This window comes from Camponotus floridanus, unplaced genomic scaffold (genome assembly GCF_003227725.1).
Source record: "Camponotus floridanus strain SB8 unplaced genomic scaffold, Cflo_v7.5 scaffold56, whole genome shotgun sequence".
Taxonomy (NCBI): domain Eukaryota; kingdom Metazoa; phylum Arthropoda; class Insecta; order Hymenoptera; family Formicidae; genus Camponotus; species Camponotus floridanus.
In genome coordinates this window covers 634,950-660,350 of record NW_020229725.1, presented here as the reverse complement: position 1 = coordinate 660,350, position 25,401 = coordinate 634,950, and the positions used below count along the sequence as shown (strand labels likewise).

The 25,401-nt window shown below is 31.7% G+C and overlaps 1 protein-coding gene and 1 long non-coding RNA gene across 5 annotated transcripts in view; both read left to right on the top strand.

The window, feature by feature from the left end:
- LOC105257484 (cyclic GMP-binding protein C) overlaps nucleotides 1-21,366 on the top strand; it is a 60,508-nt gene extending 39,142 nt beyond the window's left edge. For 3 of the 4 annotated variants that reach the window (XM_025412775.1, XM_025412776.1, XM_025412778.1), the window contains 5 exons: nucleotides 10,420-10,596; nucleotides 15,717-15,870; nucleotides 17,638-18,167; nucleotides 18,541-18,808; nucleotides 19,229-21,366. In XM_025412775.1, coding sequence (XP_025268560.1) covers nucleotides 10,420-10,596; nucleotides 15,717-15,870; nucleotides 17,638-18,167; nucleotides 18,541-18,808; nucleotides 19,229-19,339 — 1,240 coding nt within the window. In that variant the 3' untranslated portion in view covers nucleotides 19,340-21,366. The remainder of the gene's footprint in view (nucleotides 1-10,419; nucleotides 10,597-15,716; nucleotides 15,871-17,637; nucleotides 18,168-18,540; nucleotides 18,809-19,228) is intronic. The other variant, XM_025412777.1, reaches the window with a different exon arrangement.
- On the top strand, nucleotides 13,173-14,356 carry LOC112639305. The gene is made up of 4 exons (XR_003123423.1): nucleotides 13,173-13,283; nucleotides 13,443-13,512; nucleotides 13,864-14,167; nucleotides 14,254-14,356. It is a non-coding gene; the product is annotated as an uncharacterized LOC112639305 (long non-coding RNA).
- Nucleotides 21,367-25,401: the final 4,035 nt, after the last annotated feature.

The following is a 25,401-nucleotide window of genomic DNA, read 5'->3' as shown; positions in this document are numbered from 1 at the left end:
TTTTAAAATCGTAGAGAGAAAAAATCTTTTTAAAGATGGGTTTTCAGGCTGAGATAAATAAGTAGAAAAGCATGTTCGTGATCACGTATTCCACAATCTCGGTTTGACGTACTGCTTTCCTCACAAGGCTACCCGTCAGATGGAACATGGTCCATCTGACAATCTAATCTGAAAGCCGACAGGTTTTAATATATTCTCTGTATCATCCATCGCAAAAACTTTCAACGATAACCTTGACTGTGCCATGACCTCTTTTCTTTAATGCACCTCTCTGCCAAACGCCATGATTTCTCACGATCACTTCATCCCCGATTAACCTTTGTTTATTTTTCCTCGTTTGACAAGTCCGTCGAGAGTTTTGCCAAGATTCTACACACATGTCGGAGGAATTTTATTGGCATCTCAAAGCTTGCGAAATACTAAAAGAAAAATATTCAAAGTGTCAAACGATATCATAAGTTATCGTAAATTAGAAATATATATTTTTTAAATTTTATATCTATTTTCTAAAATATTATATAATCTAAGGTAATAAAATCGCAATAATATTTTTGAAAAATGTTGAATAATAATAAATTTTTTTAAATAATAAATTTATGCGATATATTTTAGACTAAGATTCAATCATTCTTTAAATTTAATTTCTAGACATTTTACTTATATTATTTTCATAATTCAATTTTTTTGAAATTTCTTTATGTGAAAATTTCTAGATAATTCTTATTCCTCAATATATTTAATATTTTACGACATGAAGTAGTTAACATTGTCTTGAGTTGCTTGGTATAATATATTTAAGAGCTGATCTAATGAGAGCTAATTGGAACAGGGCGCGAAGAAACGAATAATGCAAGGTAATAAAAAAGAAGATGACATTGAGAGGAGATGAGCGCATGTGAGAACACTCGTTGTTTAAAATTTCAAGTTGAAATATCGAACGGTTTATAGAGGTCGAGTACAGACACGCGCATAACTGTCATATTATACACTTTACACGTACAAAAGGGTGTTTTTCAATTATATAATAAAATATATTAGCGAGAGAGAGAGAGAGAAGAGAGTAATTAACTATCAATATTTTATGAGACAAAATAATAAATGTTATTATATGGCATTGTAATAAATTGATTTTTCAAGATATTTTCTTTATATAAACAATTTTTACATTTTTTACGTCTAATCCAACGAGACGAATATTGTAACTTGCTTGTTTGGAAGACATAATCTTTAAGGCACAATTTTTTTATCGTTTATAATAATTTGTTTATGATATGTTTTATTGAAAAAAAAACGCATCATGATGAAATCGGAATCTGCGATACGTTTCGTTCTAAATATCAAATAGCAGATTATAATCTGATCGCAAGTTTAAACCGCTTCGTTTGTGTCATCAATACTTTTTAGCTTTCTTTTCTCTTTATTTCTTTTTTTTCTTATTTTTTTTTCAAGTTACTGATACTGCAAGATCGAAAAGAGCATTCTTTATAAAAAAGAGCTAGATTTTTATTATATATAATCTAACTCTTGATTTTTTAAACACTTTAAGCTCCATGAAAAAGTTTTAAATTACGTATTATAAAATAGATTAAAATGTAAATATTAAAAATATTACATATTAAATCAAACATTATATCAAGTATAAATATTGCTTTATATCATATATTATATATACTATATTATTTTGGAAATTGCGACTTCTTCATTATTATCAGCTACATTAAGGAATGAATTATACGAAATTAGATGTATTTTAGTTTCTAATTACGAAAACGACGGAAAATTTCGCTTGTGAAGATAGAACCATTCGCGTGTTATCGGAATATTTGCTCTTTGTAATGATATAGCGGGTCTTCTGATCTATTTTTGAAGACCAATCGATTTCTTACATTCATAAATAATGTCATTACATTTATACGGGTACATCATAAGAGTACAAATATATACCGATCATATATATCTAGCGTTTCTTACACAAATAGAAAGACGCACGCGAGATTAAATTCGAGACTGGTCAAATATTCAAGGAGCATCAATAAGTAATCTTTCCTTGCATACTGATTCGCATGCTTCCTTGAAAATACTTTTGATCGATATACATATACGTACGTCCTATTAATTTTTTTAAGAAAGTTTTTTCACAATATCTACTACTTTACCTTGCGTGTACCGTAAATACAAGGGTTTTGTGTTTATGCGTTACAATTTCTACTTCGAATCTATATTAGCATCTATCGTACACGCGATATTAATGTTTATTAAATCGAATTATGATGTACCGTAAGAAGCTTTTTTAACTTCGTGTCATGCGACTTAAGAGACATTAGGATAAATCGAAAAATATAATTTCTCCCGACAATTTTCTAAATGAAATTCGATTGCTCACTCTTACATATTTTATCTTATTGCTTCTATGTGCTATAATGACTATCGATTAAGCTTCGATTAAAGAGGGTAGTTAATGAAATATTATTATATTTGTTTTAATGAAATTAGTATGTACCTATTTTTCGAGGAATCATTTTATTGAAGTGCCATTAATCTAAATTATAGTTTCATTTTTATCAAATAAAAGAAAAATATGTTTGACATTTATGAGCAAAAATTATTTCTCAGCTTTCCTATTTTTTTAATAGCGAGAATTTAAATTAGAATTGTTATTATCAAAATATTTAAAGAATGAATTTATAAGATAAAGATTTAAAAATTGTGTCAATATTTTAAAATACATTCATTTAAAAGTATTACTTCTTTTTTTTCTAAGACAGATGAATTCGAAAAAGTTTTACAAAAATTTTTTAAAAATAAAAATAAAAGCAAACAACAAATACAATTTTAATTTGAACTTTATAATTTTTAAATATACATTATGCGTATTCTTTTTATTGGAATTTCTGCTGAGAGAAAATCTGCATTAAAAAACAGATTTAACAATACATGTCTTTTTAGCATTTCTTTAATGGCACGTAAATTTTTTTACGAAGATTTACTAATCTATTGTTTGAAGTCACCTATTTCGACCTGGACTTTTTGATAATTTCGTAGTGAAAATTCCTTGACCTGCCAATGCAAATTATTCGATGAGGATATCCTGTCACGGAATTTTTTTTTTATTCTTCCTTTGATGAAACGTTAACACCGCGAGCACGCACATAATCGGCCGACTGTTGCTTCCATAATGTCCAAACGTGATGTTGACGTGGCAATAAAATCTTTTTATCTGTATATCGTATCATCGACAGCTTGAACATGTATAAATGCATAAAATAAATAAAACATTTAGAATCTTTTTACGTAATGTTACATGCTTTTTTCTAGTATCGAAAGTAAAAGAAAGATAGAAATTAAAGATAGAAACTAGACTAGGTTCAAACTTGTAACAAAATTTGATAATCGATAATCAGATGAATAATAAATTAGCAAGAGAGTTGCTCTTAAATTTCATACAAGATTTCTTCTTTTAGTGGGATTCTTTTTTAGAATTTCATTAATTTTATTTGCACTGAATTATGCGAACTAGAATATAAAGTTAATTTAGAAAGAGGAATTATTGATGAGAGAGTTAAAATTTTACGACAAATTTCACGCTAAATTTAATTGAAAATTTAAATAAAAACAATTAAAAATTTAATTTAACTTTACTAAAATATAAATATATTTTGATATAAAAGATATGAAATATAACATTTATAATTTATCTCATTATAAATAATATATGCATATACATGTATATCTACATCTCTGCTAAAATTAAGGTTCTAATTATAAGATTTATAAAAGAAATATATATGAAATATAGATTTATGTATATTACATAAAAAAGTTATACATTAACCATTAGAATATTTTTTTATTAATTGCTAAGTAATTTCACAATATCTTCTTATTATTGTGATGCTTAGATAATTTTTTTAAATCCTAGGAATATAAATATGTATAATGCATATGTGTATATGTTATTCGTGCATATGGAATGAGGGGAGATCACATGTTTTGTTTTTTTAGGAGCTCACGACAATGACTAATCACCCAGCATCACGCAATCGTATTCATTACATCAACTGGGGTTTTTTAAAGCACACTTTAAGAAAAACATACATGCATAAACGTTGCACAAATAAATAAACAATATACGATTATTTTAATTCTTACGTCAACAAAGAAAGTATAAAATTTTCTCGAACAAAATTTCGAAAATATTTCAAATATAATAATATTTACTATAATGTTATAGTTGTTTGCAAAGATAAATGAAAAAAGTATCTTCTTTCCTTTTAAATGTTTATACGATTAAATATTCGATTGTCATTGCTGACATCATATTCATCAACATAACGACTCACGCAAGATAGGTTGGTCAATTATCGATGATATTTTTGGACTTATTATTTAAATTAAATGCAAATAGTCATTCGAAATCGAATATTTGTCTAATAGTCTCATCTACGTATATTTTACGATGACACGCGTATATGAATTTCTGGTAAATGTCATTGTAAGACAAACATCATAAATGCGAAAAGTTTTACACAATTAGAAATGTATACATGTTTGTTTTAATAAATAAATAACAATTTATTTATTTTATATTTTTGCAAATTTTTAGAAACATCATTATTTAGTTTTTTTAATGTATAAAATAATTTAAATATTTTTTGAAAATATTATGACAACCTCTTTCATATTTTATTATATTTTTTCCATTTATTTAATTTGTTTTTATTCGTTTATATTTTTTTAAATTATTTTCCATATCTAAAATCGCATTTTGAGCAAAATACATCGTATATATATATAATATTCTCGTAAAAGAGATGGCCGCTAAAACTCGCATCTCCAAGAAATCGACGAACGGCTCGATGTCATCGAAGTGCATAAATATGCAAACACATTCGCCGCCAAGAAAATGCATACTTGCACGACGGTATTTGCATACTTGCGTATTCGCGCGATCGCGCATTCGAAAGGAGGTGTCTCTTTTCATTTCGTTACCTCGACACATCGCGTTTGATTATTGGCCACATTCCATAGATTATATCGAAAATTGTCGGGGAAAATGTATTATTTGTCGATATTTACTTAATTATATTTAGAGATCGGGAAGTCCAGTTTTCTTTTTTCGTCGATAATAACGCGAAATCTGATGTTAATTGAATTGTTGATCCGACCATCGATTGATTCATCGTCTGTCATGAATATAAAATCTTATATTATTAATATAAAAATTGTAGAGCTATGCTGAAATATACATAATTTCAAGATCTTATAATTTAAATATATTAGCTTACATTTTTAATAAGGTTTATTAAACAGACATATTTTATCATCGTAACGAGATCTTTGCGGGACACGTCAGATTACTGTGTAAATCAATTTATTTTTTTACAACACAGAAACTTTTCCATTTATGTCGCGCCGAGTTATGTGCTGTGACACAAAACAAAACTTTTTCAGATACCTCTTCCGGGTCTCTAACGCCGCACGTTTATAGAGCTTTGTACAAGTGTCGCGTCGCGTGACGTCTTTTCGCGGCCTTCGAGAGAGACCCCGCATTCGCGCACACCTGACGCATCTCAATAATGCAGAATGTACACGGTATTCTGCATGTTGGTGGACGTCTTTTTATCGGTATCGCGCGTTTACGGGGTTGCGTCCACGTAGCGTACGGAGGGGAGGGCTTTAATCAAATTCCGAGATGTGTCCATGACCGCTGCCTGCTGCGTGGTATAAGATAATAGTAGTCGCAGTCGTACTTTCTGGAGTCCGACACGTTGTTATGTGCACCTTACATTATAGCAGTCGGCGATCAATCGGTTATCTTAACGACTCAAGAGATTAATAGGCCAATTAATTTCTCGAGAGTAGAGATTTGCTTTCGATTAGGGAACATGCCAAAGTAACCATGCCCATCACATAATCGGATGTCTCATGATTCAAAAAGATTAATAGGCTAATTAATCTTTAATTAGATACTTTCGACTAGGATATACACATTCGGATTTTTCCATTTTTTATCATTGTTATCTCTGAGGCAAAAGAGATGTTTATAATTTTAATTTTAATTGTTTAATAATTTATAATTATAATTACATAGTTTATATTTAATCTATATAACTGTGACTTAGATAATTTAATTTAAATAATTTACATATTTTCGCACTTTGTCTATCACTTTTTTTTCTATATTTTTAATATATTTGCATACATACACATACTTGCATACTGCAGTTTTTTATATAGTTCTACAGATTTGATGTGTTTCCGTATTTTTATATTTTCACAATTCTGTTTTTATACTCTTATATACTTCTATATTTTTCATCTTTCTATATTTATGTATGCACTTATATTTTCTCTCTTTGTTACATATATATTCTCTATTTCTCTGTATTATGAGCGACTATTATTATTATGTCATTAACAAGAGTAATGGATTTGAATGTGACTATTGTTGCTCTTCGATAGATCGATTAGACTGTTAAAAATGCGCTTTTGTCATGATTCTCATGATTCTCTCATTTAGTCTAATCGACATGTAGCATAAGAGGAAAGACGTTCAAGTTTTCGGAAATGACTATCAGACAATGCGATCGAAGGGAAAGGGTGCATGTATTCCTTTCCAGTCTATAGACACTAGTGGTTAATGGCAAAATATTTTGCGCTTTCCCCTCAGTTCAGTGGCGTGTCGCGTTTCACGGGAAACTCGAGCGTGTGTTTCCGCACGCATCAATTTGCCGGGAATGATGTTTATTCAAACAGTGACGCAAACCGGCGTAAAATTCCTTTCCCCTTCCTCGCTTAGCAATTGTAATTGTTTACAATGATGCTTGTTTGTCGATTAAAATACAGCACATTTGAATTGCTCGCGCTACGCACGACTTATAATTATACTCAGATGACAGACATAATTTTTTTGAATATTTTCTTTTTCTCGTAAACTTTAATATGACGCAACTGCGTCATAAATTTAATAAATTAAATGTTAGTAAATTAAATTTAATGTTAGTATTATAAATATTAATAAGTCACAAAACATAAGTAAAAAAAAATTACGTCATTTTAAAACGATGAGAATTGCGTCCTGTTCTGGACGAGTAAATTTCATTCTCCTGGGGGAGGATGCTCGTCTCGCTTTTCGACGCATAAAGTTACATGGATAACAGTGTAAGCGATCCATCACCGTTGAATTTCGAGCCACCCTTCTGTTTTGGTGAGACAGTTCCGTTCGTACGTACACTGAGAAAAATCGTTTGATTGTACCAACAAGACGTATGTGATTGAAGGCATTTTGGTTAAATCAAACAAGAATTTCTAGTTATCATGACTCGATTTTTTATAACTAGAACGTTTAATAGATTTTATAAGGATTTTATAAGAATTTGGTTAGTATTTTCTGGTTGAATCTATAAAATTTCTTGTTACATTAATTTCTTTGCTTGCCGCTAGACTCTTAACTTAACTCGTATTCAATATTTGTCATGAAATGTATATAAAGAACTAGTATTAAATCCAAAGTATATTTTTTTTTCTTACGAGCAGTAGTGCCAGAAAGAGGATGCTAGCTCTCTGATTGTGTGTGTTTGAGCTGCATCCTCTTCTTGCATCACTGTTTATCAGTTTAATTTCTGTTTATCAGTTTAATTTCTAACAAACTGAATTTAAAATAATTTATTCAATAATCTGGATTAAATTTATCTAATAATCTTGTTGAAATTCAGAATATTAAACAGACCTTTGAGATTAGATGGAAAAAATTTTCGACGACTTGGTGCTGGCGAGTTTAGTATTATTAACCAGAAAATTTGGAAATTTAACACGAAAAAATTAATCAGATTCATCTGGTAATTCCTACAAGAATTCTGATTCGTCCATTTTCCAACAGACATACTGGTTGAATCTACCAGAATTCTAATTAATGCAATCAGATTTTTTTCTCAGTGCACTGTTTATCAGTTTAATTTCTAACAAACTGAATTTAAAATAATTTATTCAATAATCTGGATTGAATTTATCCAATAATCTTGTTGGAATTCAGAATATTAAACAGACCTTTGAGATTAGATGGAAAAAATTTTCCACGACTTGGTGCTGGCGAGTTTAGTATTTAATTAATGCAACCATATTTTTTTCTCAGTGTACTTGTCACCGTACGCGAAAATTCGATCTGGATGAATAAAACGCGCGACGTTCATAAGTATGGCAGGTACTCTAGCCGCGGATTATAGATCAGTATTATGTACGCAGGTATACACTCGGGGATTGTCAATTATGAAAAAGGTCGCGAGGTAAGACACGGCGAACGTGTGTAACGACGATCAGTCTCATATCCCGGCTGGCCCGTGGAGTACCGGACTCGCGCTCTCTTACTTTCACCGACACCCTTACTCAACCCTTATCTCTTCTTTTTTCTATTTGACAATTCATCCCATTTCCTTACTCGACATTTCTCGACGGAACCATCGGACCGCTGGATCGGTACGATCGTTCTTCGCAAAGGAGAGCTACCTAGAGACGCATCGTTCTCATCGTTCTTCGCGAAAAGATCGCCGTTTCGAAGATGAGCATCATCTTCCTCGTGAGGCTGGCTCTGGAATCGCTGGGCGCCAAGTGGCGACGATCGAAGGAAGGAGGAATGTTGAGGAAACGTCGATACCAGCGCGGTTATTATTGAATTGTCTCGCTCTTTTCGCGATCGTGTCGTTTCGCACCTCTCTGTCGGCGAGAGGACCGATCGTGATCCTTCGTGCGTGCTCATTGTGCATCGTCGCGGTCATCGACAGACCGCCGTTTGTTAAAGGCAACCTGGCTCGTTGAACCCGATGAGCTGAGGTGTGGTTATTCTCGCGCCGCGAAGAGAGACCGAAACTGGTTCGTTAGTCATCGCACTGCACTTTTTTTTCGCTTCGTTCGGCTTTACCTCATCTCGATAGCTTCTTTTTCTCCTCACCTCGCTTCTCTGTCCTGCCTCGATCTCGTTAGTTTGCCCGTCTTTGTCTCCCTTTTCCCTTCTCGTTTCCGCAGAAGTTGGCTGGCGATCAACACCTAAACTTTAGCAGCAACTATAATTGCTGCTATTCTTTTTTTTCTTTTCATTTGTTAGCTTTTTTGTATGCTATCTCTATTATCTGTCATCCTTTATTATTCCCTTCATCCTCCATTTCCGCCTTCTGTCATTTAATCCAAATGAAAGCCGAATAAAAGCAGATAAAGTAAGTTGCTCAAGAATAGGTAGACTTTGTGTTACGTGTGCACAATCCATCGCGTTTAGCAATTGTCGTTCGAATGTGGTCATCGTGCAGATATGTCGTGCTCAATTATTGGTGAATCATCGCGTTGATAATCGCGTGACTTTTGATAACGAGGGTAATTTTTTACCGAGAATCGCTTGGACATCTGTCGACTTTTGATCGATAACCAGCGGATCGATCCGAGCTCACGTCGATTGTCGACCGGTTGGCAATTGCCGTTGAAGCTATTTCGGTACATCAGCATTCTCGAGGAAAATTCAGAAGAGATACCTTATCCTGAAAACAATAATAATAATAATATTGTCTTTCGTGAAATGAAAACAATGATGGAGCTCGAGACGCAAGCGTTGATCGAGCTTTGTTTTTCTTCTCGCCCACTTCCCAGGGCAAGGTACGTGACTTTTAACATCTTGCTTGATTGTACAAGGATGATAATTTTTTACGAAAATACAAAGTTATGCCTATTTTATCCACGTTAGGAATTAATCGGAAACTTTTCAATTAAAAGATTACTTAAAATCCCAAAATTGCACTTGCGATATCGCAGAAAAAAAATCACTCATGTTTAGTAAATAATTGTAATTGGCGATACATTGCTGTAATAAAAAATCTGTTATTTGGATATTAAAAAAATTGGCAATTTTCGATTAACAAAAAAATTATTTTTATTACATCATTTCTAGATAAGTTACAAAAATTGATTTATTAATTTGCTGCAAAGATCATTTTATCCTTTTATATCGTATGCTTTAGAAATAAAAAGAAACCAAAAAATATTGGAACAACATTGTTTCTAGTCGATTCTTAGTATTCTTGATTGTCATATTCATTTATCAGAGAAATATCTATATCAGATGAATTATTTTTCGATGAAATATCAGTGACACTTATCAGGCTATAAAATCGACGCATTTAGTAATTAATATATGTTTTTAGTTATTAATATGTTTTTTTAGTTATTAATGTTTTTTTTAATATATTATTTTATTTATTAATATATTTTTTTGTTTTAACATTATACAAACTAGAGATAAGTACAATAATTCTCTATTTCTAGGATATTTAGGGTAAAAAATATGTTGGATAAAAAGTGTAATAAAAGCGGTCTTCTAAGATCATCCGCTCCAATTCTCTTCACATTAGTCTCAAGTCCCATTTGACGTCTTGTTGGCAGGTCTGCGGGGTCCATAGGCGCGCGGTCGGCACCCAGCACACCCTCGCAAGCTGTCCTTGACGCGCCACAGGCCGCGGGCCAGCAATCGATCAGCGGGTCCCAGCTCACCGTTGCAGGCGCCAGCTATCCTCAGCCTCCGAGGAGCCCCAGCCACGCGGCCTTGCGATGTAACGACAGGTGAGGTCCCGCTTGTGTATATATACGAATTTTATGTAATCGCAAATCTAATACTAGAACCCATTATCTTGTCATTTCATCGAAATGGAAGATAATGAATGCCAACGTCAATGTTGTATTATCGATTTATGTTATAGACAAGTCGCGAAAATACATTAAAAGTAAGAATGGAGATACGCAAGTCGAGATGTTAGTTTTAAGCAAAATGTTGTAAACAGGATGTTGCGATATAATATGCGTGAACTCGAATGTGCTGCTTAATTAAATGTTTGTTTTTCATTCGATTTTTATTTAGAAATTATACGACGCATAATGTTACATAATTTTATCTGCACGATATAAAGAATCTCTTCTTTTGACGTTTTCGATATTCTTTTTATGACACAGACAGTGATGAATAGCTTTGCGCACATGCTCGCTTTTAATAATATTATCAATGTTGAATATCTATTTTCGCGGAATAGACAGTTGTACATAAGCTATCGGTTCTCGAAAATTATCGATGAGGCATCTCTGATAATGATAATGTCGCACCTGCACACACATTGCAGAAGAGCGTAAACAGGGAGGGAAAAAAGTGATTATGATGAAAAATAAGACGTTATATGTTTTCGTGATAAGACATTATAATTAACTTGTCTTTCCCTCTCTTTCTCTCCCCTCTCTCTTTCTTTTTATTTCTCTGGTAACATGTTTTTGTACGGTATAACTGTATCACATTAACTAGTCCGTATCCTAAGCATCTATCGGATGCTTCCTGACAGTTATTTACGGTGTTCAAATATTATAACGGCACATGTGTACGGAATGTTAGGTCAGACAACTTTTTCTGGTCGGTGAGACTTGAGCAGAAAATACCTATTTGGGAAATAATTATATGATAATCAAAATTAGTGGAAATTTTAACAGCGTTTCTGCAATTAATTAATTTGTTGCAGGATAATTTTTACATAAGTTCTGTTGGACAAACGTTCGACGATGTATTTTCTTATAAAAATATAAAATATGATATTTTTATTCCTTTAATCTCAAATGCAATATATTGAACTAAATTTATAAATTGGTATTGTTTTTTCTCTTTCTTCTTTCCTATTTCCTCTTTTCTCTACGTCAGAATTTTATTTATATACACGAATGATCTATTGATATTAGATTAGATTTTATATATATTAATTTTAGTTGATGAATCAAATGTATATTTGAAAAATGATACACAATTTATGAATCATATTTTTTTCACATATTCACGATTGCAACATTGATTGCGTTACTTTGTAAATTTTTATCATACACAAAGGATAGTGCCCATTGATTCTTGTAGATAAAGTATTCTCGAAATTATAATTTTGCGTATCGAATCAGGCGATATTGCGATGTAAATTGAAATTTTTATCGCATGTTTAGCGTTAAATATCGCGTAACTCGACGGCATTTATAACGCTAAATCATGTCGAGAATAGAATTGTGTTTTGAAACAGTTCAATCGTGTGGGAATGTTTTGCGGCCATTCTTACAATAGCCATGCATGCCGTCCATAAACGGTTATTACGATACAAAACATGACGTCGCAGGTATTATCTGCGTTAAATTGCCTTTTGTGATTAAGCTGGCTCGATACAAAATTATCTCTCAATTTCCTGACAGTATGACGCGGTGTTTCTTACATAAAATTAAAATGATCTTTTTTTCGTGAAATAAAAAACTTTACTTTCATTAAAAGAAAAAACTTTCATTAAAAAGAAAATTCTTTTTTAAATAAAATCTTTCAAAAAAAACTTCTTACGTATTAATTATTACGGTTGACCTTGTTGAAGGCGATTTATTTATGCAATTTTTTTTAATGTTTACAGTCTTCCACAGAATTTTTTAATTAAAGGAATCTACGCATTTTTTTTAACTGTAATTTTTCTGCAGACATCTTGTCACGAGAGACAAAAACCAATATTACTCGATAAATATGCATAATTTTTTTATACTAAGTCTTCATTAATGCTAATCTGTCCAGTCTCTATTATGTGTAAACTTTTATACGTCATTCATATGCATGCTATGGAAATGCTGTTGTATTAAAAAAGAAAAATTTGGAGGTCAGTTGTAATAGCTGCCCGATAGAAATTATAATCGTTATATACAATGACATACAAAGACTGTATGATGAAAGATAATCCAAAAATAAGAAAGAGATATGCGTCTATAGATGTGCAAAATATAGCGCACGTCACAGCCTTTATCGACACAATATAAATATTAAAAATATACCGGAAAAAGGAAGCATTCAACATTGTTTCCTTTCTCGTTTTTACGTTTCTATCACGTTTAAACATCTCGGCGAGATTATATCGAATTACAAGGTTTGCGTCTTGCAACTCTATTATGATGTCACGAGCCGAATAAGACCTTTTCGCGCCTCTTATCGGACCTCCTCGTCCTCTTCTCCGTCCGCCAATTTTTTCTGATCTTGTCACGTATCACTATCGGACTTACGTTTGCATCCGCCATTTTATCGCCGCGCAATTTTTTTTTTTGCGATGGCTCAACGAACGCTCCAGACAGTCTCTCACGCATTATCATCGACGTCGAGAGCTGATAGGGATTGTTAAACTCCCAGCGCGGTTCTACTTGCATCAGTCACGCGTTACGTCGCACATCGAGCGGTCGCCTTCAAGCATGAAGGAAAGATGAACATGGTCAGTGATTCGGATTGAGATTGATTATTTCGTTTCTGCAATCTATTATTCTAATTATACAAAAAAATCTAATAACAAGAGAGGAATCAAAGGATATATAATAAATGTATACTTATTACTCATTTATATATTTCTAACATTCGTGTTATATACTTATAGATATTCTCTGTACTCGAGGTGTATTCGAGTTTTCACGAGTAATATCTACATTTTCGCAATTATTATAAAGGTACAAATTTAATTATTACAAACGTTTTTGCTTATTTTAAATTAATTAAATTATTATTTTTTTTCATTAAATAATTTTGATTAAATGAATTTGTAGAAAATAAATAGACAATTATATTAAATATTGATACAGTTTATTTGATAAATGTGTTCAGTTGTTTTTTCGTTTAATGCTCAGAGGAAATTTTGATGATTTAAATGAAGTATAATATTTGTGTTTATTTAAAATATTGTGTTTGTTTAAAAAATAATTGTCTTAAAAATAATTCTCTCGTACAAAGCAATTATAAGGAATATCTGGTGAAAGCATTTATTTATGCTGTTTTGCAAAATATTGTGTCGAAATTTTCAGAAATGAAGGCTTTCGTATTTTTCTACGATACGTGGGTTTTATCACTATTTAACGTGTAAATCTATATCAAATCACTATCAAATGATAGTGATTTTTGGTATCAATTGTGGATCACTGCAAACAGAAGTCTAGTTTATATGAGATTGCCTCGAGTTTTAAGACGCAAAGTTGAAAGAAGGAGAGCAAGGAAAGATGCAAAGATGGGCCACGGAACACGCGTGGACATATGGGGCAATGATTTATGGAGTATCTCTATTATGGGCAAGAAAAACAAGGCAGTCCCTGAACAGGACAAATCCGACAAGTCAGTTCTTGTGTTTATATAAATAATGTTATATAAGTTTGTTAGTTTGTTAGTATCTCATTAATTATTGATTTTTAAAAATGCAGACATATGGATAAGATGTGCGGACCAGCCAGTTCTCTCAATTTTTTAAACTTTGGACGAATCGCGCGATAAGATATAGAAATAATATAAATGATAAAAATCCACTTTCTTGATATTATTTTTTCAAATAAAAGTTAAAATCAAAATTTCTATTTATCATGACATATATTTCGGAATGCAAAATATCTCAATACTTTTTTAATTAAATAAACAAAAAAGTTCACTGCAGATTAATCTAAAAGCGAGATATCATGAGCCATGAAAGTTTATCGGAATTAATTACCATATTTAAATATCATCGAGAAAAGATATCTTTTAATCTTAAAGCCTTCTGTGTATATTATACGAATACAGTGGCAGCACTTGAACAAAAGTATATTATGTAATATATTAATATATGTTAATATATGTGATACAAGAAGATTGTTAAGTTCAACTATATATAAGATGATTTGACTATATAAGATGATTTGACAAGAAAAATAACTCTTGTGTAACCATCAACCCATTATCATCATGACCCTTTGGCGTTAAAAGAAAAGAATCAATGATCTTTGAACTTCTTTCTTGATTTTAAATTCACGTCCGGATACGCTGTAGAAAGTAGTTTCTAGTTAATTACGATATGAATATAAAATTTAAGCAAGTAAGCAGAATATCCTTTTCAGGGCGTCTTCTTACCTGATAATATCAAGACAGAAAGATATTCTCTAACAATAAGTATATGATGACAAAGTGAAATATAGGAGTGTCGATAAAAAGCATTTTTTAACTGACACTTCAGGATTATAAGGATTTTATTTCATTTAACAAATTGTGATTCAATAACTTCTTTATCTTTTATAAGAATATATATTTAAAGATAAATTTTTTCTTATAAAATATATTTTAAAATATATTATAAAATATATTATAAAATATATTATAAAATATATTTTCTTATAAAATATATTTTATTTACTTATTCATTTATTTAGATGCAGTATATATATATATATATATATATATATTTTTTTTTTGTTTTATTAATTATCTTTTATAATCGCAAGTAGGAAAAATATTTTTATAATTATGATTGTTAAACATAAAAGAAATTTTATTATCACACGTTGATATTAATACAATTTTTATTTCGAATAATTCAGATATTAATTTTTTCTCTAAATTTGTAATTCAATAAATATTTGATTATTTTAAAATAAATATTGATTTTTCTAAATCAATCTCAATTCTCAATTTATTATTTACATCTATTTAATACATGTATTTAAAAGCTCGAATTAGCCATAACATCCTTGCTTAAATTGTCTTTTTTAAATAAACAGGAATTTTTATTGCATATTTAAGATAATTTTAATATATACTGTAATATTTTATTAATAATTATCAAGTGAATATTTTACCCTATAATATTTAATATTTATAAGTGGGAGTCTTATATTTTCGCTCTCTCTTTTCTTTTCAGTCACCTTTCGAAACCGTTGAGTAGGAGTACACCATCGATGGCAGCTGGCGGCGCACAGACTCCAGCAAAGGTTAGCAGCAGATCTTCGTCGAGGTCGTCGCCGACGTCCACTAGCAGTGCGAGACAGAAGAAGTTTCACAGGCATTTCGCTCAGGTAAAATAAATATTTTTATCGTTCTGTCTTTTCCTCTCCTTCTCTTATCGTTACATAAGGCACATTATTGTAGTCGTAAAACGGGCGACGCTCTCGTGAGAATTTTTATCGTAACTCGGAATATCTTGTGTATAATATGCATATAAATCACTACATAGTTTAGTTTTGTATTTTTGACGATTTAAAGATGCAGAGATGTATATTTAATATCGACGTATTTATTTTCTCAAAACAATGATTGTTTAAAACATGAGAAGAAAGACGAGAAGATATTTTATAAATGTTCTTTGGCAACAAATAATTTAATTTATTTAATCTAGATCTATTATATTATTTGCTTCTTTTCTATCCGATAGATATGTAATATTCTCAAGATGTAGGGATGTAAACGCGTACGTCAGTGCACGCCTCGTCTGTATACACTATAAAAATATTTTCTCTTATCTGTCGGTGAACTGCAGAGAAGCAAAAGACCAGATGTTTAGATACGACGGAATGTACATGCATGGCATAAATGTAATGGCATAAATTATTGCCAAGTATCAGAATTCATGATTCAGTGAGTACACAGAGAAAAATGTATTCAAATAAATATTATTATTTATTTTAAGTATATCATAAATTTACCACAAGCGTTAAATTTAATTGAATACACAGAAAAAATAACTGTCGAATCAAAATTTATATACTTAAATTAACGCGTTCATTGTTTCGTATATACACAACAATTTATAATCTTCTTAGAAGAATTTAATAATTTTAAATTTCAACAATATTATAGTCTTATTTTAATATTATAATTGTCATCTCAAGAATATATAATTATTTAATTCTACTTTAAGAAAATTATAATCTTTGATTTAAAAATGTTATTTTCTATCTAACATTGTTTCTTTTCTATTCAAGAAAATTAAATCATAAATCATAAGAATATATTTTTCTTGATTGAACTATATAAAATGGGTTCATTCAAATAAGTAATTATTCAAGCAATTATATTTTTCTTTAATTAACGCAATATAATCTCATTTCAAGATTTCCATGTTAAAACTAAATATATTTTCAAAATAAGAATGTCCTTTTTTTCTGTGTATATTCTGAATTTTAGTAAGTGCAGTCTATTTTAGTCAAGCATATTAAATTAAAACAAAAAAATTTCGTTTGCTTACTACATTGACGTAAAGTAAGTTCGATTTTTCTTTGATACAACTTTACAATATTCTTGAAGAAAAAATAAATTCTTCTTTTGAGTACATGATAATAAGATTTGCTAACACTTGTGATGAGTATATTTTAAGATTATTATCAAGAATATATTCTTTGTTGAAGAAAACTATTACTTAAAAAAAAAGAAAAATAAACCGAGTAATCGCTTTCCTTGGCAGTAGAATATTTTTCTCTGTGTATAACCGATTTTCCTGTCAGGTAAAAAAATTTATAACAGTGTACAGCATTTGCCACACTGTATATGAGCCGCGTAGAATTATTGATGAATAGAAGCGTTACACAAATGATACACACATTCATATTGTTTGACAAACAAAGTATCGCATGTCAACTCGAGATCAAGTGTGCCTTTAGAAGACGTTCGTCGCACGAGAGTGAACTTCGACGGTCTTTAGAGCATATTTAGAATTTAAAGTACTCCTAGGAGAAAAATTAAGGCTGATTACAGGACCAGGGACTTAGGGGCTCGCCCTCATCTTGATGTAATCTTAATGTAAGAGCAATGCTGATCTAACGTAGCCTTGGAAATCTTGTTTCCAGGTAGCAGAGGACGAGCACGTGCTCAATTATTACAGCTGCGCGCTGGTGGGCGACATCCTGCTGCAGGGTCACCTGTACATTACGCCCAACTACTTCGCCTTCTACAGCAATGTGTTCGGTTACGTGACGAAGCTGCTGATACCGACTGCGTCTGTGCTGAAGATCAGCAAGGAGAAAACCGCTCGTATTATACCGAATGCGGTGGCGGTGGCCACCGAGGAAGAGCGGCATGTCTTTTGCTCGTTGCTGTCGCGCGACTCGACCTACAAGCTGATGAAGCAGGTATGGGACGCGGCGTTGGAGCCGCGCACGATACCGGACGCCGTCTTGCCTGACAACGACACCAAATTAATAGCGCCGGAAGCGATGCTCGTCAGCGAGGAGAACATCGTGGAGTCGTCGCATGAATCTAGCGCATCTGAAAGTGGCACCGATGCCACGGCGACGACCTCTTCCAGACCGATTACCTGCGTCGACAACACCGAGATCGCGCCCGTGGTACTCAACAGGCCGAGTTTACCACCTGCCAGGTAAGTTTCTCTCTTTCCCTTTCCTTTTCATCTGTGCATAAGTAATTAAAATAATTTTATTAAGTCTAATTGAATGCAATACATTAATTAAATTTAAATTATTTTAATTTAATTTAACTAAATTTAATTAAAAGAATTTAATTAATTATTTAATTAAACTTAATTGAGATAAGTCAAACTTGAAAAAAATAAAAGTATATGTGATAGTGGGAAATGAAAAATATAAAGTATATTTCTGTCTTTTGTAATAAATTAAAATCTTGCATGTTTTTTGCCAAGTTTTTTTCTTACAAGTTATCCAGCACTTGTGATTATATGATGTATTAAAGTTATTCTCTTGCGATTGATAGTCATTTCGTTTGTCTTTCCGCAGATTTGAAACAGTGGTATTAACGAAGACACTGGTGCCCGCTAGATCCGGCAGATTGCAATTTCTCTTTGCCAATGGTGTGAAACCCGGCATGGTGATAGCGATACTAATGGCTCTCTTAGCAGTTCTCTACGTATCGGCGGCTCTAATGATGATGCGTATCGATAAGCTGCATACCGCTTATCTAAACCATCCTTTCGTCTCGCCAGAACGTTTCACGCAAGATCGACTATTGCATTACCTTAACACGAATTTGGATCAAATTGTGAAGGTAAAATATTATCCTGCTCACGTGTATCAATGATTATATTTTCTGGGAAGAATAATAAAATACAAATTCGCATTAAATGATCTAAGGTCCATTTGAATCTCTTTAAATAATCGCTACGTTTAAGATTTTTATCGTTTTAAAAATAATTATGGATGTAAGAAAAGAAACAAACTAGACACAGTTTTATTAATTCTCTTCTATTTTATTTTCTAATTTATATTTTTTTTTTGTAAAATATAAAAAATACATGAATCACTTTATTACATGTGTTTGCCAGATGTTCAAATTTTATCGCGTCTCACAAAGATAACTTGTGAAGAGGATCAGAGCGGGAAGGAGTGAAGCTTTTAACGATCGATCGATCTAAGTGACTATCCATGTCCATAAAACATAGGGAAATATATTCATGTATGTTTGCAGGTGCGGCAGAGTCTGCAGACACTATCGCAACAATTCGTGACGATGAGCCAAGGTGGTAGCGAGACGGGGCCGGCTGGTGGCGTAGTCGAACCGGAAGACGCACCGAGTTAGCCTTTGACTGTGAGGCTCGATATAATTCAGCTAAAAAACGGCACGAGGCTCCGTCGTCTCGCCAGTGTACGCGGCGTCGTCTCATAAACGATGACGTCGACGTCGTTTTCGTTTTGTCTTCGTTATCGCCGCGTTAATTCTCGGCGATCGCGACGGCGATCCTTTTCCCGAGATCATGCGCGATCGTTCCCCTCAAATAAGCGTCGTTATTGTCGTCACTTTTAGTATCTAGACTTTGCGAGGGAGTTTAGAGAAGAGGCAGCCGTCTCGTAAAACGAGAGACCTCGGGGTGAATCCCGAACGCGAGCAGATTCGAGAGTGAACTTTAAAATGGAGAGGATTCGAGCGCTTGCAGATCGTAGGCTGCTTCGACTACAGATACACGCGCATGTTCACGCGTACACACATATACATAAATATACCTCAGAACATAGAAAGTGATGAGGATAGGGTAAGTACGCGCGGCGAGCGAAAAGGGGTTTCCGCTTTTCTTCTTCTTCTTTTTTTTTCTCCGTTCTTTTTAAACTAGTCACGTGTGTACCTAAGCCCCGGGGTACGACAAAAGAAGCAAAATGAACAAAGTGGTATATGTATATATACATAGTATATATATAGTTATATACATATATATATGAAGTATCTATACATACAGATATATATATATATATATATATAGATTAATAACAGTGCATATTTCGCGATTACTTGTTCGTTACTTATGTAATTTTGAGCTAGTCGGGCACTACTCTATTTCACCGCTGCTATATACATATATATATAAATATATTAAAACACTATTATATAGCATCATAATTGGATAATCTTATCTTGATATAACGCGTTTGATGCGCGCGCCGTGCGATACTTCGATGAGTATCGAGCGAGATAGTATAATAGAGGAGCTCGCTTTCCTTTTCGCCGTTAGCTCTTTCAGTACCTGCCTTAAACCTGCATTTAATTATGATAAAAAGTTTTTAAGAAATGTATTCTATTCTCTCTCTCTCTCTCTTTCTCTCTTTCTCTTGCCATGTCCATTTTGGAATCTCGGCTTTGTAAAAAGTAACTTCAACTTTATAATTTTCTCTTTTATTGTTCAGTAAGATTTCGTAAGTACGCTATTGATGGAGATACAATATATAAGTTCCATGTCAAACAACAGAATTACAAATGTAAATATTGAAATCATTGGAAAAGAGAATAATATAATGCGACTTTCTTAAAAGTTTGAAGATTTGACGATTGGATTGTTAAAAAGAAAAGAAAAAAATATATATATATTTATTCTAGATTTCTCTATTATTGTTAAGTGAGTCCGTTTTTATAAGAACTTTGTCCTATTAAAGAGAGAAGTGTGGCTTGCCTCAGAATTATCCACACTAATAATTTTAAAATAACTTTTGATGTTTGTATATCATCTCGTTTAAGTGATTCTCGATGTCTTTGCAGACCGTAGCGTGTAAATTAAACTAATTTGTAATAAATTACAGATCAGAATTGGATTTTTGATGAATTTAAATGAGAGAGGGAAATGAAACGAAAACTCTTGCCTAAATATTAGTATTTGCATATTTATATACCACGACTTGCGAGAATGAATGTTTACTTAACGATGGTCAGAGAATTAAACAAGATTGATTGTAAAATTGAATAGAATTAAGGAAGAGGATGATATAATGCCCTTATATCTAACTCGGTACTGAAAGGGTTAAATTGCGTAGTTTGGATGAATCTGGAGATACGAGAGAATTCGTGCGACTGTTATTATTACATATTTTCGATTATTTCTGGAAGTAACGATAGCGTTATATCTACCTTCTGAATTTGAGGCGATCGCGCGAGTCGTCTGTATCGAAAGTGGCTCCAAAATTCGCGTCAAATTTTGAGAGTTTTGTCGAAATATATGACGTCATCTATGCAATATTTCACTTAATTCATTTATGCTCAACTGGCTGTCAAAAATTCATTGCACATATAAGTTATATTTATTTTTAATATTATATAATATTTAAGATAGAAGCAGAGAAAGAGTTGTATCGATATTAAATATATATATATATATATATAAATTTATATATAAGTTAATATCGATTATAAGATACGATATCATTATAATGTGCAATTAAACATGTTTTTTTAAATTCTCTATTCGATCAATTTAAAGTTGAAATATTATAATTTTAACAATGTATGTTTTTAAGAAAAATCTGTTTTACAAATTATTATACTATATAGTAGAAATATTATATTTTTATTTGATTTTTCGCATATGTAGTTTTATATTATGAGGCATTTCCGGGCATAGATGAATTAAATTCGTCGCGTTAGCCTCTTGTCGCATCTTCGAGATAAACGGCTCGCGCGCAAAGATGCTCGCGAAATATTTCATTTGCTCGAACAAGTCTCGAAATCGTTGCACTTTTCGAAAATGGAAGGAATGTTTGAAAAAAAAGAGAAGAGACGTTATATTATAATATGGGAGAGAGGGTGGAAGTTTTTTTGACTGTGATAATAGGATCGTGAATGCGTGCTTGTATTAGCACGGTTGCGCTTAATTCTTTAAAAAGAAAAGAATGTTACATTTATATATAAGAAGAAATACATACAAGTACATATGTGTACAGAAAATGCGATTTATTCGAGAAAAATATGCGATGCGTTAAGAGGATCATTCGAAGATCTTCCTGCGAAGAAAGAAAAGCATTGATAAGCGCAACCGTGCTCTCTTCGAGCTGAATATGGGATCTAAGAGAAGTGCTGTTACATTAATTAGCTATATTTATAAAAATGTAAAAAGAAAGAGAAAAGTAGAGTTTGGAAGAAATTAAACTCTTAAGTGTCTTCTATAATACATTGATGCATTGTTTCGTTAATTATATAAATGGGATATACAAACGGTATTTCGGTATTACTTTAAGTTTCGATCTTTTATTTAACATTACCATTATCGTTAGATTTTTATTTTATCGATTGATTTACATGGAATATTTTATTGTAACTTGCGCAAGAAACGAGGTGACACGACACCATTTAATTCAGAACTTATTTATTTTTTTTTTCACGAAGACATAGGACGGGGCAAGCAATATTCCTTTCGCATGTCTAGATTGGAAATGTGTACAACTTGACTTTGTACGGAATGAATATTCCGTTGATGCGACTTACAACTAACGTTTGATCATAAAAAGAGATGTATGACTCATATATGTCATTATTAAAGACTCATTAGAAGAAGGCGGAAGTGCTTTGATATATACGCCAAAAAAATGCGACTACACGCACGAGAAGCAGACTTGTGAATCGCTTTGCCGGAAAATCTTTAAACGATATTTTACAAGCCCTACATCTCTGCAACACACTCGTATAAATACTTGGAATTTTTAATCTTTCGATCCATATCGCACATATATTTGGACGACGTAGATCGATTTTGCGATTTGTTTTATCATTTAAATGATAAGATGAAGCTGATTAATCGTTTACGAAAAAGTTAGCAAGAAACGATAACAAGAAAGAAAATTAAGACGAGTCAACAATGATATGCTGTTTCTTTGATCGTAATCTTTGAAGCCTAAAATTATTTTAAGGAAAAATAAATTTAAGTTTAAGAAAAAAATCTGTCCGTTATAAATATTTATAATTAACATTATTAAAGTGAAGTTTAAAAAAAAGTTTAGATATTATTTTTTTTTTATTTTTGACGAAGTTAATGAAGATAAAGTGCAATATTTGAAAAGAGTTTAATTAAAAAGTTCAATTAAAAAAAAGGAAAAATGGGAATAAAATAAAACTTGTAATTTTTATTATATTTATTTTTTATACAGCAAAGAACCGGATTTACTGGAGCAAATTTGTACTGGAAATCATTAACGGCTATCAATTTTGAAAGAGAATTTGGAAAGAATGTCGAAATGTTTGCGAGGATCATAGCCAATAAACGCGAAGCGAGCCAAGTCCTGTGCCAAAAGATTTGGTAGAAATTGAGCGAAAAATCCTTAATGAAAATGCGCTTGTCCCTGTTGATTGTCGTGCGCTCGTACAGCTTTTCCGCCACATTAGGAAATTGATGTTTAAAAAAACCTGCTACCTAGAGAAAAGTTGTAACGAATTATAAGAAATGTTTTTCACACAATGGAATGGTATTATTTACAAGATATCGATCATCGATTTGTGATTATTCGTAGAAAATTAAATTTTTTTCAAAACGATTATCTACTCATGTCAATATTTTGTAAGCCAAATAATTGTTTTTTTTTTTATACACAAATCATATCTCTTATACGATTTTATATTTTTCATATTTCTAGTCAAAAATATTATTTAATATATTAATATATAATATAATTATAAATATTATTTCTTTTTACAAAAGAGTGTAAAAATGATGGAAAGATTTATAGGAAGTTTATTATGTAAAATTACAAGTATATAATTTTAAATTGGATTTTGATTTCAGATAGCACATATGTTTAATTTCATAAATTTACTTTATTTTTTTTTCTTATTTAGTTTTTAAAAGAGTTTTTTCTTTACTCATAATTATGTTAATTTTTTGCAAATAATTGCAATTTGATGATTCGATATTATATTATGAATCGCGGCAAGAAGGAAATTTTTTCCGTACGAACAACGCAATTCGTAGAAGCCGCGGTGAAGTATGAGAGTTGTGATGATTGAAAAATGCGAAAGACGCGATGAATCCCCGATCCGGAAATTATCCGAAGCGAGTGTTGCGTTAGTTAATTGTATTGCGTAGTCGGTAGTACACTTATCCCTCGTTCTTGTTTATATATGACTGCTACTTGCCTTATCGTAATGTTTTTAGACATTTTAGATGGGTGCTCAACACGCAAAATCCGTTTATTTAAGGATATACAGGTGTGTGTATGCGCGGCGAGATTAATACTAAAGATGCGTGCTTCGTGTATCGAATTAAATTATTAAAGGTCTCACCCGATATAGTTTTCATTTGCAAAGTTAGATGATAAATTTGCAATTTAGAATGACTATCTAATAACAGGCAGCTAAAAAATATGAGGAATTGCTCTACATCTATAATATAATGTACATTAATTTATATTTTTAAAAGCTTACAGTTGCAATTTTCCCACACATATAATAATTTTATATCCTCTTGAAAATATTTATAAAAAATATTGATGTAAAATACAAATGTCAAATTCATTTTCTTAATATATTAAAATAAATATTAAGTTCTTTATATACATGTTTATTTTTTTAAAATGAATTTATATAAAGAAATGATATTGAGAATACAAAGAATGGAATCAAAGAGGTAGCAATTTATTTAAAAACTGCTAACTAAAAGATTGTATCGTGCGAAAGGCCTTTAATGCAATATTCGAAGCGCGCAGATGGAAATTTGTTAAAGATAAAATTGCGCGGCTGTAGAGAAAAAGAGAAAAAGAAAGAGATTCGTGCCCGCAATTACTGAAGATCTCGCAATTGTTGCGCGCACGCGATGACTCGCGGATGGCGAGAGGGAATCCAAAAACTACAGACCAATAATTTACTACGTAATTTGTGTAGCTCGATACACAGAACGCAAATAAATTTGTGAAAACGTCAAATCGTCGTGTACGAACAGACCACCACCTCGCCCATACCAGTCCAATTAACCCTGTTTCCTTCCATGCATTTCTCGTTGTCGGCGAATAATCGGTAAACATTGACCGCAACATTCACTATCCGAGAACCTGTGGTTTATCAAGTTAATTACCACTGCATTGTAGTTTGATAAGATACAGAGTCCTCCAATTAATTTTATCTCGCAAGAATAATTTTGACCTTATTTTCTTTTGCGCATTTTAGGGTCGATAAAACTCCAAGTAATAATTTTTATTTAGTTTTATTTTAATGTAATATTTATAATCTTCCACTTTATAAAGACTTAGTAAAGTATAGAAAAAAATGGTGTCGAGAAAGGAAGATAACTGACGAATTAAATTATTAAAGGAATAAACAATTAATCTTAGCTTTTTTATATTATATTATATTAAATTTCACATGTTACTTAATCATAGTTTTCTTATAAATTACATTTA